Source organism: Eumetopias jubatus, unplaced genomic scaffold, assembly GCF_037043125.1.
Source record: "Eumetopias jubatus isolate StellerSeaLion01/CBP00866 unplaced genomic scaffold, mEumJub1_p1.0 scaffold_11, whole genome shotgun sequence".
Lineage (NCBI taxonomy): Eukaryota > Metazoa > Chordata > Mammalia > Carnivora > Otariidae > Eumetopias > Eumetopias jubatus.
This window is the reverse complement of record NW_028274817.1, coordinates 66295453-66313769: the sequence shown is the minus strand read 5'-3', so window position 1 is coordinate 66313769 and position 18317 is coordinate 66295453. Positions and strand designations below refer to the sequence as shown.

Here is an 18317-nt window from a genome sequence, read left to right as displayed (position 1 = left end):
AATAACAAACATAAAGGAAGTAATAGATACTAATAGTAGGGGACTTTAACACCCAACTGACATTGATGGACAGATAATCCAAACAGATAATCAACAAGAAAACAGTCGTTTTGAATGACACAGTGGACTAGATAGATTGAAAAGATATGTTCAGAATAATCCATCCTAAAACAGCAGAATACACATTCTTTTCAAGTACATATGGAACATTCTCCAGAACAGATCACATATTAGGCTACAAAACAAGTCTCAACAAATTCAAAAAGATCAAAGTAATATCACCATCTTTTCTGACCAAAATGCTAGGAAACTAAAAATCAACGACAAGAAAAAAAAAATTGGAAAGACCAGAAATACATGGAAGTTAAATAACATGCTAATAAATAATGAATGGGACAATCAAGACATCAAAGAGAAAATTAAAAAAAAATACAGGGAGACAAATCAAATTGAAAACACAATCATCCAAAACCTTTGGGACACAGTAAAAGTGGTCCTAAGAGGGAAGTTTATAGCAATACACTCCTACCTCAAGAAGCAAGAAAAATCTCAAACCAAACGTTACATCTAAGGAACTAGAAAAAGAGAAATAAACAAAACCCAAAACCTGTAGACGGAAGGAAATAATAAATATTAGAGAATTAAATGAAGTAGGTACTAAAAAAAAAGTTGAACAGATCAAAAAAGTAGGAGCTGGTTCTTTGAAAAGATCCACAAAATTGATAAAACTTTAGCCAGATTCATCGAGAAAGAGAAGTAAAAAAAAAAACAAGATCATGTATGAAAAAGGAGAAATAACTGACACCACAGAAATACAATGAATTATAGAGGAATATCATGAAAAACTGTATGCCATCAAACTGGATAACCTAGAAGAAATAGATACATTTCTACAAATATAAACCTCCAAAAATTGAATCAGGAAGAGAGAAAATTTGAACAGACCATTTAGCAGCAATGAAATTAAATCAGTAATCAAAAAACTCCCGACAAATAAAAGTCCAGGACCAGATGGCTTCAGAGGTGAATTTCACCAAACATTTAAAGGGTTAATATCTATTCCTCTCAAATTATTCCAAAAAAAGAAGAGGAAGGAAAACTTGCAAATTCATTTTATGAGGCCTGCACTACCCTGATACCAAAACCAGATAAAGACATTACAAAAAAGGAGAACCACAGGTCACTGTCTCTGATGAAAAGAGATGCAAAAATTCTCAACAAAATATTATACAATCAAATATAATAACATTTTAGTAAAATCACTCACCATGATCAAGTGGGATTTATTCCCATAAGACAAAGGTGGTTCAATATTTGCAAATCAATCAATATGATACATTGCATCAATAAGAGAAAAGATAAAAAACATATGATCATTTCAATGCAGAAAAAGCATTTGACAGAGAACAACATCCCTTCATGACTAAAACTCAACAGAACAGGAAAAAGATGGCAGAAGAATAGGGGACCCTATTCCAACCAGTCCCCAGAATTGAGCTGGATATCTACCAGACCACTCTGAACACCCACGAAATCAGCCTGAGATGTAAGAAGATAGATCTGGATCTCTACAAAAAGAATATCACAGGCGGTTGGTTTCGAGGTATGAAGCAGGGAGCTATGATACCATGGGCAGATAAGAGGATAAATGGAAGAGGGAGAGAACCTGGCCATTGGGATCCTACACTGCCGGTGAGCATACCCTCCCACAATGGGGACAGGTCACAGACATGCAGACTGGTAGCGGCAGGGAAAGGACTTCAGGGCAGCCCCCAGGATGGAAAACAGAGCGGCGGGGCCGCATGTGCGAAATGGGGGTGGCTGGCAGTTTTAGAAGCATAAAGGGCAGAGACATGCCCCGATTGGGAGCCCTGCTGATGAGGGCACAACCCAGGATGCTGCAGTTTATAGCAGCACAGACAGAAATGGAGATAGTGTGGCCTGGAGACATCATTGAAGAACAGACTGTGATCTCTCTGCTCTGAGGCAGAGGGCTGGAAAAGGTCTCCTCTGCTCTGACTCTCGGAAGCTACCAGGGAAAGCCGCCAGAGAACAAAAGCCCCCAAAAACCAGTTTTCACTGAGCCCATCCCCCACCACAGGGGGCAGGGCAATTCTGCCCAAACAGGATTGCCTGAGTAACAGTGTGGCAGGACCCTCCCCCAGAAGACAGGCTGGGAAAACAAGAGGCCAACAACCCTAAGGTCCCTAGAAAACAGGTGTATCTTTCTTGGGTTGTGGTCAATAATTTGGACTCTATACACTCCCTCAACCACCCCTCAACAGAATGACTAGGAGGAGGAACCCTCAAAATAGGAAAGACTCAGAGATTATGACTTAATGCCACAGATTTACAAATGGATTCAGATATAACCAAGATGTAGGAGATGGAATTCAGGGTAGCAATTGTGAAGACAATAGCTACAATGGAGAAATCAATTAATGGCAACACAGAGTTTCTAAGGGCAGAAAGAAAGCTGAATTGGCAGAATTTAAAAATGCTATCAGTGAGATCCAATCTAATCTAGATAATCTAACAGCTAGGGTAAGCGAGGCAGAAGAACGAATTAGTGACCTAGAAGACCAAATAATAGAGAAAAAGGGAAAAGAGGAGGCCAGGGAAAACAACTCAGAATACGTAACTATAGAATCAGAGAAATAAGTGACACCATGAAACGTTCCAATGTCAGAATTATTGGAATCCCTGAGAGGGTGGAGAGAGAGAGGACTAGAAGATATATTTGAGCAAATCGTAGCTGAGAACTTCCCTAATCTGGGGAATGAAACAAACATTCGTGTCCTAGAGGCCGAGAGGACCCCTCCCAAGATCAAGGAAAACAGGCCAACACCCCGGCATGTAATAGTAAAACTCGCAAATCTTAGAACCAAGGAAACCATCTTAAGGGCAGTTAGGGGGAAGAGATTCCTTACGTACAGAGGGAGGACCATCAGAATAACGTCAGACCTATCCACAGAGACCTGGCAAGCCAGAAAGGCCTGCAAAGACATATTCAGGGTACTAAATGAGAAGAACATGCAGCCAAGAATACGTTATCTGGCAAGGCTGTCATTTAGAATGGATGGAGAGATGCAGAGCTTCCAAGACACTGGCCAGACTTATCCAAAAGAAAAGAGAAAGGATCCAAATTAATAAAATTATGAATGAAAGGGGGGAGATCATGACTAACACCAAGGAAATAGAAACAATTATTAGTAATTATTATCAACAACTCTATGCCAATAAGTTGAGCAACCTGGATGAAATGGATGCCTTCCTGGAAACCTATAAACTCCCAAGAATGAAACAGGAAGAAATTGACAATCTGAATAGGCCCATAACCAGTAACAAGATAGAAGCAGTGATCTAAAACCTCCCAGAAAACAAGAGTCCAGGGCCTGATGGATTCCGTGGGGGAATTCTACCAAACTTTCAAAGAAGAAATAATACCCATTCTCCTGAAGCTGCTTCAAAAAACAGAAACAGAAGGAAAGCTTCCAGACTCATTTTATGAGGCCAGCATTACCTTAATCCCCAAACCAGGCAAAGACCCCAACAAAAAGGAGAATTTCAGACCGATATCCCTGATGAATATGGATTCCAAAATCCTCAACAAAATCCTAGCTAGTAGGATCCAACAGTACATTAAAAGGATCATCCACCACGACCAAGTGGGATTTATCCCTGGGATGCAAGGGTGGTTCAACATTTGCAAATCAATCAATGTGATAGAACACATTAATAAGAGGAGAGAGAAGAGCCATATGGTCCTCTCAATTGATGCAGAAAAAGCATTTGACAAAATACAGCATCCTTTCCTGATTAAAACTCCTCAGAGTATAGGGATAGAGGGAACATTCCTCAAGTTCATAAAATCCATCTATGGAAAACCCACAGTGAATATCATCTTCAATGGAGAAAAGCTGAGAGCCCTTTCTTTAAGATCAGGAATACGTCAAGGATGCCCACTCTCGCCATTATTGTTCAACATAGTACTAGAAATCCTAGCAACAGCAATCAGATAGCAAAAAGAAATAAAAGCTATTCAAATTGGCAAAGAAGAAGTCAAATTCTCTCTCTTTGCAGATGACATGATACTTTATGTGGAAAACCCAAAAGACTCCACCCCCAGAATACTAGAACTCATATAGGAATTCACTAATGTGGCAGGATACAAAATCAATGCACAGAAATCAGTTGCCTTCTTATACCCTAACAATGCAACTGTAGAAAGAGAAATTAGAGAAACAATTCCATTTACAATAACACCAAAAACCATAAAATACCTCAGAATAAACCTAACCAAAGAGGTAAAGGATCTATACTCTAGGAACTAGAGAACACTCATGAAAGAAATTGAAGAAGACACAAAAAGATTGAAAAACATTCTATGCTCATGGATTGGAAGAATAAACATTGTTAAAATGTCTATGCTACCCAGAGCAATCTAGACCTTCAATGCCATCCTGATCAAAATTCCAATGACATTTTTCAAAGTGCTGGAACAAAAACCCTAAAATTTGTATGCAATCAGAAAAGACCCCAAGTCACCAAGGAAATGTTGAAAAAGAAAAACGAAGTTGGGGGCATCACATTGCCCGATTTCAAGCTATATTACAAAGCAGTGATCACCAAGACAGCATGGTACTGGCACAAAAACAGACATATAGACCGATGGAACAGAATAGAGAGCCCAGATATGGACCCTCAACTCTATGGTCAAATAATCTTTGATAAAGCAGGAAAAAACATGCAATGGAAAAAAGACAGTCTCTTCAATAAATGGTGCTGGAAAATTGGACAGCCACATGCAGAAAAATGAAACTCGACCATTCTCTAACACCATACACAAAGATAAACTCAAAATGGATGAAAGACCTCAATGTGAGACAGGAATCCATCAAAATCCTAGAGGAGAACATAGGCAGTAACCGCTTTGACATCGGCCACAGCAACTTCTTTCAAGATACATCTCCAAAGGCTAGTGAAACAAAAGCAAAAATGAACTCTTGGGACTTCATTAAGATAAAAAGCTTCTGCACAGCAAAGGAAACAGTCAACAAAACAAAGAGGCAACCCACAGAATGGGAGAAGATATTTGCAAATGACACTACAGATAAAGGGCTGGTATCCAAGATCTATAAAGAACTTCTCAAACTCAACACCCAAAAAACAAATAATCACATCAAAAAATGGGCAGAAGACATGAACAGACACTTTTCCAAGAAGATATACAAATGGATAACAGACACATGAAAAAATGTTCATCATCATTAGCCATCTTTTTGTTGTCTGTTTCTATACACCCATAATGAAGCAGCAGAAAGAGAAATTAAGAATGCATTCCCATTTAAAATTGCACCAAAAATAATAAAATGCCTAGCAATAAACTTAATGAAGGAATTGAAAGACCTGTATTTGGAAAAGTATAAAATAATGATGAAAAAAATTGCAGGTGACACAAACAAATGGAGAGATATTCCACGCTCATGGATTGGAAGAACAAATATTGTTAAAATGTCTATACTACCCAAAGCAATCTAGAGATTTAATGCAATCATTACCAAAATACCAATAGCATTTTTCACAGAACTACAATAAATAATTCTAAAATTTGTGTGTAACCACAAAAGACCAAGAATAGACAAAGCAATCTTAATAAAGGAAAACAAATCTGGAGGTATCACAACTCTAGATTTCATGTTATCTTACAAAGCTGTAGTAATCAAAACAGGACAAAAATAGATATAAGGATCAATGAACAGAAACAAACACATGATTGTGTGGTCAATTAAGCTTTGAGAAGAGAGGCAAAAATATGCAATGGGGAAAACACAGTCTCCTCAACAAATAGTGTTGAGAAAACTGGGCAGCAAAATGCAGAAGAATGAAGCTGGACCACTTTCCTACACCATACACAAAACAAATTCAAAGTGGATTAAAGACCTAAATATGAAACCTGAAGCCATAAAAATCCTAGAAGAGAGCACAGGCAGTAATTTCTCTGACCTTGGGAGTATCAGCATTTTTCTCAATATGTCTCTTAAGGCAAGGGAAATAAAAGCAAAAATAAACTATTGGGACTACATCAAAATAAAAAGTTTCTACACAGCAAAGGAAACAATCAATAATACTAAAAGACAACCTATTGAATGGGAGAAGATATGTGCAAATGATGCATCTGATAAAGGGTTAGTATTTAAAATGTATAAAGAACTTATATAACTCAACATCCAAAAAATAAATAATCCAATTAAAAGTGGGCAGAAGGCATGAAGAGACATCGCCAAAGAAGACATCTAGATGGCCAAGAGACACATGATAAGATGTTCATCATCGCTTACCATCAGGGAAAAGCAAATCAAAACTACAGTGAGAGAGGAGTTAAGATGGTGGAGGAGTATGGGGACCCTAAGTTTGTCTGGTCCCTGGAATACAACTAGATAGTGATCAAATCATTCTGAACATCCAAGTAATTAATCAGATATCTGAGAAAATAAATGCTGCAAGTCTACCAGTAAACAAGCAACCACCCTTTGGAAAGTAGAGGAGGTGGGGAGACTTGAATCCCATGTGATATACCTGAGGATAAAGCGGAGGGAAGGGAGCCTGCTTAAGGAAGCTACCACAAAGTATTATAAAAGGTGGAGTGCAAGCAAAGGAAACAGTCAACAAAACTAAGAGGCGACCCACGGAATGGGAGAAGGTATTTGCAAATGACATTACAGATAAAGGGCTGGTATCCAAGATCTATAAAGAACTTCTCAAACTCAACACCCAAAATAAACAAACAACCTAGTCAAGAAATGGGCAGAAGACAGGAACAGACACTTCTCCAAAGAAGACATACAAATGGCTAACAGACACATGAAAAATGTTCAACATCAATAGCCATCAGGGAAATACAAATCAAAACCACAATGAGATACCACCTCACACCAGTTAGAATGGCAAAAATTAACAAGACAGGAAACAACAAGTGTTGGCGAGGATGTAGAGAAAGGGGAACCCTCTTACACTGTTGGTGGGAATGCAAGCTGGTGCAGTCACTCTGGAAAACAGTATGGAGGTTCCTCAAGAAGTTAAAAATAGAGCTACCCTATGACCCAGCAATTGCACTACAAGTTATTTACCCCAAAGATACAGACATAGTGAAAAGAAAGGGCACATACACCCCAATGTTCATAGCAGCAATGTCCACAATAGCCAAACTGTGGAAAGAGCCGAGATGCCCTTCAACAGATGAATGGATAAAGAAGATGTGGTCCATATATACAATGGAATATGATTCAGCCATCAGAAAGGATGAATACCGAACTTTCACATCAACATGGATGGGACTGGAGGAGATTATGCTATATGAACTAAGTCAAGCAGAAAAAGACAATTATATGGTTTCCCTCATATATGGAACATAAGCAATAGCATGGAGGACCATAGGGGAAGGGAGGGAAAACTGAACAGGAAGAAATCAGAGAGGGAGACAAACCATGAGAGACTGGACTCCAAGAAAGAACCTGAGGGTTACAGAGTGGAGGCGTGTTGGGGGGAATGGGGTAATCAGGTGATGGGCATTAAGGAGGGCACGTGTGGTGATGAACACTGGGTGTTATATGCAGGTAATGAATTGTTGAACACTACATCAAAAACTAATGATGTATTATATGTTGGCTAATTGAACATAATAAAAAAAAGCAGTGGCGTGCAAAATCATAACTTTTATAAGTCTGTTACAGAGGGGGATGTGACTGGCTTAAAGGTGCTCAGGTGGTGAAATGGGGCAGAATCCCAGGTGTGATAGCATGGTGGGAGGATCCCTGGGGTCACAAGAAGAATGGGTGATGCCTGACTGTGGCAGAGTTCCCAGGCATAAGAGCAGGGAAGCCGTTTGCGAACAGGGCATGCAGGTTCCACCTTTGTGCTCTGTATTGCCATAAACTGCAAACCCCTGGACAGTCGTGCCACCCCTTTCCTGGGAAGGGTCCAGCAAAAGGCAGAAGCGTGCTGAGATACACCCCCTTCCCCAGGAGGAAAAGCAGTGGTCCAAGCGGCAAGAGGCCATAAATTTGGAGTTTTAAAACTCAGTCACGTGACTGAGATAAAAATGCTTGGTCACAGGCCAGGTGAACACAGTTCTGATGGAAACCGGTGAGATAAGAGTGATTAATTGCTATTCTGTGAGGGCTCACTGAAGAGTGGAGGGCAAGAATTTTCAGCTTCAGGGCTGGAAGGTAGGGTGCAGCCATATTCAGTGCGCCCATGAGCCCTGAAAACCTTCAGGGAGCAAAACAGTGCCACCTAGTGGAGTCTAGAGCTGCTTACACCAAATCCTGCCTCTGCATATGTGAGGTGATTTTCCACTAGGGTAAGTCCACCTGAGAATCAGTGCAACAGGCCCCTCCCCCAGAGGACCAGCCCAAACAACTCACTCTCACCAAAATTATGGTTTATAGAGGGCTGGATAGCTTCAGCTCTTGGGAAAAACAGTATACAGCATTCTTTGTATTTTCATTCTTTAGTCTTTGAGTATTATTTTTTCAGTTATTTTCTTATTTATTTTTTTCAGTTCATTTTTAATCTTTTATAATTTAAATTTTTATATATAGCTTATATATATTATTTTTGGTTTGCTCTCATTGTATTATATATATGTTTTCTTTTTCTTTCTGACTTTGGGATCTAGTTTCTTTCAACAAATGGATCAAAACACATCCAGGATCTAATCTAAGTTTTTGTTGTTGTTTTCTTTCTTTCTTCTTTTCTTTCCCAGACAAAATGACAAGATGGAGAAATTCACACCAAAAGAAAGAACAGGAGGTAGTACTCACTGCCAGGGATCAATACTGATATAAGTAAGATGTCTGACTAGAATTAAAAACAATGATTATAAAGATACTAGCTGGGCTTGAAAAAAGCATAGAAGATACTAGAGAATCCTTTACTATAGAGATAAAAGAACTAAAATCTAGTCAGGGTGAAATTAAAAATGTTATTACCGAGATACAGTCCAAAGTGGAGGGCATAAAAACAAGAATGAACAAAGCAGAAGAGGGAATCAGTGACACAGAAGATAAAATGATAGAAATAAGGACGTTGCACAGAAGAGGGAAAGAAACCTATTAGATCATGAAGGTAGACTAAGGGAACTCAGTGAATCAACAAAGTGAAATAATATTCATATTATAGGAGTGTTAGAAGATGAGTGGGAGAAAGGTGCAGAAGGTTTATTGGAACAAATTATAGCTGAGAACTTCCCTAATCTGTGGAAGGAAACCGGCATTCAAGTCCAGGAAGCACAGAGAACCCCCTCAAAATCAACAAAATAGGTCAACACCTCAACATATTATAGTGAAGCTTATATACTGCAAAGATAAAGAGAAAATTCTGAAAGCAGCTCTGGGGAAAAGAAGTCCTTAACATACAAGGGTAGACATATAAGGCTGGCAGCAGACCTGTCCACAGAGACCTGGCAGACCAGAAAGGACTGGCATGACATATTCAATGTGCTAAATGGGAAAAATATGCAGCTAAATGTCATTCAGAATAGAAGGGGAGATAAAGAGTTTCCAGGAAAAACAAAAACTAAAGGAATTTATATATTTTTAAAGATTTTATTTATTTACTAGAGTGAGAGCGCACAAGTTGGGGGGGAAGGGGCAGAGCTGAAGATAGACACTTAACCGAGTCACCCAGGCACCCCCAAAACTAAAGGAATTTGTAAACATCAAATCAGTGCTACAAGAACTATTAAAGGGGATACGTTGAGCAGAGAGAGAGCCCATTAGTAACAGAGACCAGAAAGGAACAGACAAATTCTACAGGAACAGTGACTTTACAGGTAATACAATGGAACTAAATTCATATCTTTCAATAATTACTCTAAATGTAAATGGCCCCAATGCTCCAATCAAAAGAAATAATGTATCAGAATGGATAAAATAAAGAAGACCCACCAATAAGAGACTCATTTTAGACCCAAAGACACCTCCAGATTGAAAGTGAGGGTGTGGAAGACCATTTATCATGCTAATGGACATCAAAAGAAAGCTTGAGTAGCCATCCTTATATCAGACAAACTAGATTTTAAACAAAAGACTGTAGTAAGAGATGAAGAAGGACACTATATCATAATAAAGGTTCTATCCAACAAGAAGATCTAACAGTTGCAAATATTTATGCCCCCAAGTTGGGAGCAGATAAGTATACAAACCAATTAAAAACAAAATTAAAGAAACACATCAACAATAATACAATAATAGTAGGGGACATTAACACCCCACTCACAGCAATGGACAGATCATCTAAGCAGAAGATCAACAAGGAAACAAGGGCTTTGAATGACACACTGAACCAAATAGATTTCAATGATATAGTCAGAGCATTTCATCCTAAAAAAGCAGAACAGAAATTTTTCTCGAGTGCACATGGAACATTCTCCAGAACAGATGACATACTGGGTCACAAATCAAGTCTCAACCGGTACAAAAAAACTGAGATTATACCCTGCATATTTTCAGATCACAATGCTATGAAACTTGAAGTCAACCACAAGAAGAAATTTTGAAAGACCACAAATACATGGATGTTAAAGAACATCCTACTAACGAATGAATGAGTCAACCAGGAAATTAAAGAACAATTAAAAAAATACATGGATGCAAATGAAAATGAAAACACAACAGTTCAGAACCTTTGGGATGCAGCAAAGGTGGTCCTAAGAGGGAAGTATATAGCAATACAGGCCTTTCTCAAGAAACAAGAAAAGTCTCACACATACAACCTAACCTTACACCTAAAGGAGCTGGGAAAAAAAACAGCAAATAAAGCCTAAATCCAGCAGGAGAAGAAAAATACTAAAGATTAGAGAAGAAATCAAAGATATAGAAATAAAAAAACAGTAGAACAGATCAACGAAACTAGGATCTGGTTCTTTGAAAGAATTAATAACATTGATAAACTCCTAGCCAGACTTCTCAAAATGGAAAGAGAAAGGACCCAAATAAATGAAATCATGAATGAAAGAGGAGAGATCACAACCGACACTGAAGAAATACAAACAAACATAAGAGAATATTATAAGAAATACAAACACATATAAGAGAATATTATGAGCAATTATATGCCAAACAATTAGGCAATCTGGAAAATATGGATGCATTCTTAGAAACATATAAACTACCAAAACTGAAACAGGAATAGAAAACCTGAACAGACCTATAACCAGGAAAGAAATTGAATCAGTCATCAAAAATCTTCCAAGAAATAGGTGTCCAGGACCGGATGGCCTCCCAGGGGAATTCTACCAAACACTGAAAGAAGAATTAATACCTATTCATCTGAAACTTTTCCAAAAGATAGAAATAGAAAGAAAACTTCCAAACTCATTCTATGAGGCCAGCATTACCTTGATCCCAAAATCAGACAAAGACTCCACCAAAAAGAATTACAGACCTATATCCCTGATGAACATGGATGCAAAAATTCTCACCAAGATACTAGCTAATAGGATCCAACAATACATTAAAAAGATTATTCACCATGACCCAGTGGAATTTATTCTTGGGCTGCAGGGGTGTTTCAGCATCCACAAATCAATCATTGTGATACATCATATCAATAAAAGAAAGGACAAGAACCCCATATGATCCTCTTAATAGATGCAGAAAAATCATTTGACAAAATACAGCATCCTCTCTTGATAAAAACCCTCCAAAATGTAGGGATAGAGGGAACATACCTCAACATCATAAAGGCATATACAAAAGACACACAACTTTTTTGTCTTAAGGTCAGGAATATGACAGGGTTGTCCACTCTTACCACTGTTGTTCAACATAGTACAGGAAGTCCTAGCCTCAACAATCAGACAATAAAAAGAAATAGAATGCATCCAAATTGGCAAAGAAGTCAAACTTTCACTCTTCACAGACAACATGATAGTCTACCTAGAGAACCTAAAGACTACCCAAAAATTGCTAGGACTGATACAGGAATTCAGCAAAGTTGCAGGATATAAAGTCAACCCACATAAGTCTGTTGCATTTCTATACACTAACAATGAGGCAGCAGAGAAATCAAGGAATCGATCCCATTTACAACTGCACCAAAAACGATTACATACCTAGGAATTAACCTAACCAAAGAGATAAAAGATCTGTACTCTGAAAACTATAGAACACTTATGAAAGAAATTGAGGAAGACACAAAAAATGGAAAAACATTCCATGCTCATGGATTGGAAGAATAAATATTGTTAAAATGTGTATGCTACACAAAGCAATCTGCACATCCAGGGCAATCCCCACCAAAATACTGCCAGCATTTTTCACACAGCTGGAACAAACAATCTTAAAATTTGTATGGAATCTGAAAAAACTGCGAAATAGCCAAAGGAATGTTGAAAAAGAAAACCAAAGCTGGAGGCATCACAATTCCAGACTGCAGGTTGTATTACAAAGTTGAAATTATTGAGACAGTATGGTGCTGGTATAAAAACAAACACATATATCAATGGAATAGAATAAAGAACCCAGAAATGGATTCTCAACTCCATTGTTAGTTAATGTTTGATAAAGCAGGAAAGAATATCCATTTGAAAAAAGACAGTCTCTTCAACAACTGATCTTGGGAAAATTGGACAGCCACATGCAGAAGAATGAAACTGGACCACTTTCTTACAGCATACACAAAGATAAACTCAAAATGGATGAAAGACCTAAATGTGGGACAGGAATCCATCAAAATCCTAGAGGAGAACACAGACAGCAACTTATTTGACCTTGGCTACAGTAACTTCTTGCTAGACAGGTCTCCAAAGACAAAGGAAACAAAAGCAAAAGTGAACTATTGGGACTTCATCAAGATAAAATGCTTCTGCACAGCAAAGGAAACAATCAACAAAACCAAAAGACAATGGACAGAATAAAGATATTCACAAATGACATCTCAGATAAAGGGCTAATATCCAAAATCTATAAAGAAATTATCAAACTTAACACCCAAAAAACAAATAATCCGGTCAAGAAATGGGCAGAAGACATGAACAGACATAGAATATGTCCAAATTGGCAAAGAAGTCAAACTTTCACTCTTCACAGACAACATGATAGTCTACCTAGAGAACCTAAAGACTCCAAAGAACACATACAAATGACTATCGTGAAAAAATTTGGACATCATTCAGCATCAGGGAAATATAAATCAAAACCACAATGAGATATCACCTCACACCTGTCAGAATGGCTAAAATTAACAACACAAGAAACAACAGATGTTGGTGAGGATGCAGAGAAAGGGAACTTTCTTACACTGTTGGAGGAATGCACACTGGTGCAGCTACTCTGGAAAACAGTATGGAGGTTCCTCAAAAAGTTAAAAATAGAACTACCCTACTACCTAGCAATTGTACTGCTAGGTATTTATCCAAAGGATACAAAAATATTGATTTGAAGGGGCACATGCACCCCAATGTTTATAGCAGTAGTGTCCCCAGTAGCCAAAATATGGAAAGAACCCAGATGTCCATTGACAGATGAATGGATAAAGAAGATGTGGTGTGTGTGTATATATATATATATACACATACACAAAGGAATATTATTAGCTATCATAAAGAATGAAATCTTACCATTTGCAATGATGTGAATGGAACTAGAGGGTATTATGCCAAGCAAAATAAGTCATCAGAGAAAGACAAATACCATATGATTTCACTCATATGTGGAATTTAAGAAACAAAACTGATGAAAATAGGGGAAGGGAAGGGAGAATAAAATAAGATGAAACCAGAGAGGGAGACAAACCATAAGAGACTCTTAACTATAGGAAACAAACTGAGGGTTGTTGGGGGGAGGTGAGTGGGAGATGGGGTAACTGGGTGAAGGGCTTTAAGGAGGACAGTTGATGTAATGAGCACTGGATGATATATGTTATTGATGAATCACTAAATTTTACTCCTGAAGCTAATAATATATTACATGTTAACTAAATTGAATTGAAATAAAAATAAAAAAATAATTATATCACTAATTCAAACAGTGGTTTCTTAGTCTTCAAAGTATCTATGGCCAGTGATTTTGCAATAGATTATCCTTCTATAGACTATCCTACCCTTAATTTACCTTTATCACTAAGAGGCCTTTTTAAAGATTATCCTGAATCTCTCTTCTGTAAATGAAGGTTATTTGCTTCTTTTTTCAACTTCTTTTGTTTTGTTTTGCATTTCTGCTTGCCTGTCTCTTTAGCCTTTAGGAAGTAACCATGATTCTTACCTTTTGATTTGGCTGTTGTGGGAGTGTAAATATAGACTTCCAGTAGGTCCAGGTAAAGAACACAAAGATGGCATGGTAAAATATGAGGTAGATAACTGAAATTTAAGAGAAAAAAAATCAGTGTTCATATTATCTTTTTTATCCATTTCTAGCAGTTCAGAAAGACATAAAACTAGACCACAAATTTCTGTTTTGTTTTCTTATTACCAAGTATTTTCTATTGTTATTATAAAATGTTAATTCTTACCTTTTCCCCATGAAGTGACAAAAATAGGTTACAGTGCCAAATTTTCAGTGAGACCTTCTGGAAGTTGTATGTTTTAAAAGTTGCCATGTGATTCTAAAACTAAAGGGGAAATGTTCTTTATGACAATGTGAGGGAAGCTACCATAGCCACTTATCATTATCTCTGCCATTGTAGGTGCTAAAAGATGATAATGATAGTATTTGCACAACACTATAGAGTTTACAACATGATTTCATAATATTATCTCATTTTATTGTTTCAATAACTTTGTGAGATAGGTAATAGGATAGGGACAGTTGGTTATCAGGAATAGCTGATTATCCAGTGATACAGCTACATTATAATGTATCCAGGTCTTAAACACAGGATTACTGACTATAAATCACAAATTCTTTTCAGTAACCTCAAAGACTATATGTTCATTTTCTTTTTGCAAGCAATCTGGATTCATATTTATTGAAGGCAGTAGTTAGAGACATCTTTTCCAGCACTAGAAAGCAAGGTTCTACGTGGCTGCATAACTGAATCTGGTTAGAGCCACATCCCGGGACGAAGGCTAGTAGGGGAATAATCTTCAGTCCTAATTTTACATTAAAAACACTATTAAACTTAACATAAATATGACAGTGAACTTTCACTTCAGCATCAACATTGTTAAGGTAATTATGTACAGAGCAGTCACTTTCAACTTTGTTAAACTAATAAAACATGACAATGTCTTCAGATTATATGCTTTTTTGAAATGTGAGTTGTATCTGCGATAGTTGTAAAAGTTGCTTCTACTGCTCATCTTTTTATACTCTGTCTCTTGGATAGCTTTTCTTTTTTTTTTAAGATTTTATTTATTTATTTGACAGAGAGAGAGAGAGCACAAGTAGGCAGAGAGGCAGGCAGAGGGAGAGGGGGAAGCAGACTCTCCACTGAGCAGGGACCATGATGTGGGGCTCGATCCCAGGACACTGGGATCATGACCTGAGCCGGAGGTAGCCCCTTAACCGACTGAGCCACCCAGGCGACCCTTGGATAGCTCTTCTGATATCAGAAATTTCACTATTCTCCACATAGGTCATTATAAGACTGATGGTCACTTTACTGTTTCATTGTGAGTTCTCATGTGGCAAGGTGTTATTACGTCAATCAGAAAGACTCAAGGGAATGATGACTCAAGACCAAGTTAATAGGGCTGAGTGCCTTATACATATATAGTTGAATTGAAAAAGCTGTACTCTCTTAGCCCAGTGCTCCTAGTCTTATGATATAATTCCTTTTTTAATGTGCTTCATTTGTGTAATTATGAAATCTCATTTTCAAATTCAAGCAATTTAAAGTAAAAAGTAAAATCTACCACACACATACATCTAGCCTCCCACCTCCCCCTCTTAGGGCATTAATACCTGTCTGCTGTTTGGTGTGTATCGGTACAGATCTTTTGATTTTTATGTGTTTATATGAATATATGAACACAATATAAATATGGAAATTTTGTAATATTTAAAAATTTTTTCATTGTATTTCTTTTGAAAGGTAATACATTCACAAAATTCAAAATTTGAAGGCATAAAATAGTACACAGTGAAAAGTTTCCCTTCCATCCCTGTCCCTCAGCCACCAAGTTTCCTTCCTAGAAGCAACAAATGTTATGGTTTCATGACTTCATTCTGTACCCTTTTATATTTTATACATATAAAAGCCCTGAAACAGTGTGTTTTTTTTCACACAAATAGTAGTATTCTATTCACGGTTTCATACCAATTACTTTTTCATCATCTATAAGTTGGAAATCATTCTATTTAATATAACTTGCAAAGAGTAAGCTTCTCACTTTCTTTAAAAATGTTGCATGGATTTTCATTGCATCAACATGCCATAATTTAACCGAAGTGTTTCTGATGAAAATTTAGTTTTTTCCTGTTCTCTTGCTACTACAAATAATGCTGTAATAAAAAAACTTTGTATATATGTCATTGGCACATATACTAAATCTATAGGGTCAGTTCCTTAAAGTGGGATTGCTAGGCCCAAACATAGGCCTTTTGGCAGATAATGTCAAACTGCCACTTAAAAAAAAAAAAGTTTTTTTCTGGTATAGGGGAACCATAAGTTTCCACAGGACCACTCAGGTGATATTCAGGACAGGCATGTCCAGGCATTGCAGGGAAGAACCACGAGGGGAGCACTCACATGAGGGAAGCATGGGGATCCTGCTCACATGGAACCCACTGAACTCCCACCCACCTATCCACTGACACCTTCCTGCTGCTGCCCCACCCATGCACCCTCCCACACCTGTTCTGTGGCTGGGCACCAGAAGGTTCCACGTGGCCACTCACTGGGTTGTGGATCCCCAAGTCCTGTGATCAGTGTTGGGGTGGTATAGTGAGCAAGACTGGTTGGAAGGGACCTCAGATATCACCTGCTCCAACCCTTATTTCACAGGTTCAATTAAAGTACCTACAAGGGTCTGTTACACTCTGTCATCTCCCTGGTGGTTTCAGGTCACAGCAGAGTGAGGATATCAAAGTTCCATATGTATCACCCCACAAACTAGAAATCTTTTCATCTTTATAGTAAAAATTCACTTGGGGAAGAGGGAAGATAGTGGTGGAGTAGGAAGACCCTAAGCTCATTTCAACTCATGAACACAACTAAATAACTATCAAATCATCATAAATAGCCCAGAAATAGACTAGAAGCCTGACAGAACAAACTACACAACTATAGGGAGAGAAGAGGCCACATCAAAGAAGGTAGTAACTGTGGAAATGTGGTTTAGGGGGAAAAGGATTGTGGGTGCTGTGGAGGGGAGATGTGGTCATGGAGAAGAGAGAGGGAGAGAGAAAGAGAGAGAGGAGCAGACAGCGGGATGCAAAAGGAGAAGGTTTCCCCAAAGCCATTGGCTTAGAAAATGAGAGGGGCTGAATTTAGTGAGTTCATGCAACCAGCAGGGCTTAAATCCTAGAGCTTTAGGGACACCTGGGTGATTCAGTCATTTAAGCTTCTGCCTTCAGCTCAGGTCATGATCCCAAGGTCCCGGGATCAAGTCCCGAGTCCCGAATCAGGCTCCTTGCTCAGCAGGGAGCCTGCTTCTCCTTCTGCCTGCTGCTTCTCCTGCTTGTTCTTTCTCTCTCTCTCTCTCTGACAAACAAATATATATATATATAAAGCCTAGAGCTTTAAAGGTCCACAGGCTTGACTGGAATAGAGCTTGAAGAACAAGTGCTGCTCTTGGAGAGAAGGCAAGCACACAAACTGGGAGTAGACAGCATGAAAACAATGATTTGAAGAACACCTGGGACACAAAAGGGGGAGATTTATTTACTTGGAACACATCTCTGGGAGAAAGTGTTTGCAAGACCCCTCCCCAGGAACAAAGGAGCTGGATGGTGGCATTTCCCTCCTCCCCTCCTCAGCATAAACACAAAGCCATGTACAGGAAGCAGTGCAGAATTGACACTGGCTGCCTAACATGCTTACACCAAGCCCTTCACCCTTGCACTCTGATGGGACTGCCTTTCTCAGTCACGCTTGCCTCAGTCCCAGCAGAATGGGCCCTCCCCAGAAGACCAGAACAAATTCCTGCCCACACCATGTGTCCCAACCAGAGAGTTCTGCAGGACTTCAGTTCTGGTAGAAGGGGTGTCAGGTTTCATTTCATAAGCAGACTAGAGCACATCTAGTTAAAACTCACCACATTCAGACTAGGGACCAAACACTGCACACAGCAGGCAAGGAGAGCCTCTGCAGACTGGCTTGAAGGAAGTGCAGACAAAACACAACAGCAGAGTACAAGCAACACACACCAG

General features: G+C 38.5%; 1 protein-coding gene across 1 annotated transcript in view; it reads right to left on the bottom strand.

Moving 5' to 3' along the window:
• The window catches only part of ZDHHC15 (zDHHC palmitoyltransferase 15), a 149285-nt gene that overhangs the window by 73807 nt on the left and 57161 nt on the right, over positions 1-18317 (bottom strand). The window contains exon 3 of the mRNA XM_088028985.1: positions 14268-14362. Within this exon, the coding sequence (XP_087885111.1) occupies positions 14268-14362 (95 nt within the window). The remainder of the gene's footprint in view (positions 1-14267; positions 14363-18317) is intronic.